At 64.0% G+C, this 2,872-nt stretch overlaps 1 protein-coding gene across 1 annotated transcript in view; it reads right to left on the reverse strand.

Annotated features, from left to right (window-relative positions):
• Positions 1–958: 958 nt before the first annotated feature.
• Positions 959–2,872, reverse strand: part of IRF2BP1 (interferon regulatory factor 2 binding protein 1) — a 6,319-nt gene continuing 4,405 nt past the window's right edge. Inside the window, exon 3 of the mRNA XM_011975150.1 lies at positions 959–2,827. Within this exon, the coding sequence (XP_011830540.1) occupies positions 1,364–2,827 (1,464 nt within the window). The 3' untranslated portion in view covers positions 959–1,363. The remainder of the gene's footprint in view (positions 2,828–2,872) is intronic.

Genomic DNA, 2,872 nt, shown 5'->3' on the forward strand with positions numbered 1-2,872 from the left:
TAGGTGATGGGAACCCTGGGTTCCCGAGGAGATCTGGGGACAACCTCGGGTCCCAGAGCTGTCTGACAGTGCTGGGTGGTGGTAGGACAATCATTCCCTATCTCGGTCCATCCGCGGGCCTTTGAGCCCCGCATTCCCCCTTCCCGGAATCTCTCCACCTCGGCTTGGCGGGGGAGGCCGCAGGGGTGGGGGCTGGGCTCTTGGGGCCGCCCCCTCCCCTTAACCCCTGCTTTGCCGCAGCCCGCTCAGGCCCCGCCCCGTGACGCCAGCGAGCAGGAAGTCCTGGTTAATGATCAGCCACCCGGACAGGTGCGGGACAAGGCCGCGCACATCAGAGGCAGCCGCGGGGCGAGTGCCTTTCGCTCTGCTCTCTAGGGTGGCCGCCGAAGGGGCTTGTCTCCCGACACGAGGGCGAGGAGTCCAGTTGGGGCTTCCCAAACGTCCGCCTCTGGGGCACCACCAGAGGCGAGAAGTAGCCAAGTTGTTTCTAGGCATCCTGTTAGTTTACCCCGTGGAGGTAAATTTCCTCTTTCCTCAGGTAGTCCCTCTAGCAGTCTACCCTAAATTCTCCCTTCTACTCAGCAAGAACCCCCTGCCCGTTTCTTCTAGGAAACCGCCCTCTGCCTCTTTCCCCTCCCCACGTAGGCGCTGAGTCCTCCACCTTCCAGGTAGAGATAGGGGATGGGCCAGCTACAGAAGGGTAATCTACTCCCGAGACTGTCTGTGGCTCCCCTACAGGAGCCATCCCCTCTCTGAGCCTCAGTTCTTTCATCTGGAAAACGGGCCGATGGCTAAAACGTGAGCAGTGGGTCGCATTTGCAGAAGGTCGGCCGGCGGGACGGCCTGGGTGCAGGGCGCCACCTGGAGGCTACCGCGCAACGTCTTCGCCCTCGCAGGACTAGTTCAGTCCCAAAGGGGGCGCAGCATCTCACACAACCAAGGGACCAAGAAGAGAAAAAAAAAAAACAACCCATCTTTCGGTTTATTGAAGGAGCAGAAGGGGGCGGGAGAGGGGGGGCAATAAAATGCTTTTGCCTCGTTTATAAAGAGCGAATTTTCAGGAGGTCCCTTCTCAAGGAGGAGGGGGGCACCTCTCCCCCAACTACAAGCAGCAGCAAAGCCAAGCCAAGGACAGAGGGAAACTGGAGGGGCCAAGGGACCCCAAATATCCCCTCGGACAGGAGCCACAAGCTTTCTCCCCCCACCCACAATGCATCTACCCCAGGGGACCCATCTGGGTGGAGGAAGGGAGTATGTACACAGATAGGGGTGGCACTGGGCTGGGTCGGGGAGGGAATAATTTATCCGCGTCAGCGGTGGATGGCAAAAGGGCAGAGGGCAGTAGCCTGGAGGCAGTGGTAGCCTAGGGGTCCCGTTCTTTCTTAACCTTGATGTCTCCAGCAAGGATGGTGGCGATTTCGCCCTGCATGAAGGCCCAGGGCACGGAGGAGCCGACCAGCGGGCACTTGTCTCCGCTCGGGCAGTATACCTCCCCGGCCGGGCCCTGCGCCTTGATGAACTCCCGGGAGCAGGGAAAGCAGAACTTGTGTCCGGGCACCGAGGGGCACTGGACGAAGTGGGTGTCTTCTAGCCGCTCCCTGCACAGGGTACAGCACAGGGGAGCCCCAGGGGTCGCCCCAGTGCCGCCGCCACCCCCGCTGACAGCTTCGGCCCCCGCTGTGGGACTGACTTCTGCTTCACCGTTGCGGGCCACAAGGCGATGCTGGGTTGGCGGCTGGGCAGTGGAGGAGGCTGCAGGGCTGGCGCCCCCTGGACGCACAGGCCCTCCACCTCCGCCAGGGTCCTTGGGTGAGTGGCCCAGGGCTTCGGCCACATTCTTCAGGGCGGCAATGGGCGAGGGCACACCAGGGGTCTCAGCGGAGTACGGACCTCCAGGTGCCACCCAGTGCCGTTGTTGCTGCTCCTCGGTGGTCATCTTCCCAGCCGCCTCGCCCTCCGGCTCGGGGGATGCCTTGCGACGGCGCGGCGTGGGCGCCAGGTTCCGGGATGGGGCTCGCGGTGGTGGGCCACAGAGAGCCGCAGGGGCAGGCTCTGGGTACTGCTGGGGCAGGGCCTCCGCGGGAGCTGGCTCGCGAAAGCTGCGGACGCCGTCGGTAAGCAGCTCGCCCAGCTGCCGCCATTCTCCTGAGCCATGCCGGCGTTCATATTCGAGGTACTTGAAGCCCGAAGAAGCCAGTGCCTTGCCCGGCTCCCGCAGAGCATCGTGGAACATCTGGCGAGCCACCGCCAGGACGCCAGCATACACATTGCCGGAACCACAGGGGTATTCGGTGAAGAGCTTCAGCTCGAATTCGTATCCTGGAGGACGGGCAGCAGCATCGAAGGCGAACACTCGCCCCACCAGCCCGTGATCCTTCTTGAAGCGCACATTGAACGGGGCGCAGGCGGACAGCGCCAGTAGCTGTTCCCGCACTGCTTTGGGGCGCCCGTGCCATTCCTCTGCCCGGCCCCGCATGGCCTCGTTCAGTTCTGCCAGACAGTCCGCATTCCTCTGCTGCTTCTCTTTCTCGAAATCGGAGCCGAAGAGGGGACGGGCAGGACTCAAGCCGGGTGCCAGCGTCAGGCCTCGGCTTCCCAGGCCAGACACTGCAGCTGCCAGCAGCCCAGGGGGCATCAAGCCAGGCATGGAGCCAAGCAAGGCCCTTCGCGCCCCCTCAGCCACGGCCTCCTCACGGCCCAGCCCATTGGCCAGGCGGGACCCCAGAGTGTACTCCAGGGCGGGCGAGGGCAGGGGGAGGCGGCCCGATGATGTGGCCCTGCCAGCAGCCCAGGGGGCATCAAGCCAGGCATGGAGCCAAGCAAGGCCCTTCGCGCCCCCTCAGCCACGGCCTCCTCACGGCCCAGCCCATTG

The sequence above is a fragment of the Mandrillus leucophaeus genome, unplaced genomic scaffold (assembly GCF_000951045.1).
Source record: "Mandrillus leucophaeus isolate KB7577 unplaced genomic scaffold, Mleu.le_1.0 Scaffold151, whole genome shotgun sequence".
In the NCBI taxonomy this organism is placed as follows: Eukaryota; Metazoa; Chordata; class Mammalia; order Primates; family Cercopithecidae; genus Mandrillus; species Mandrillus leucophaeus.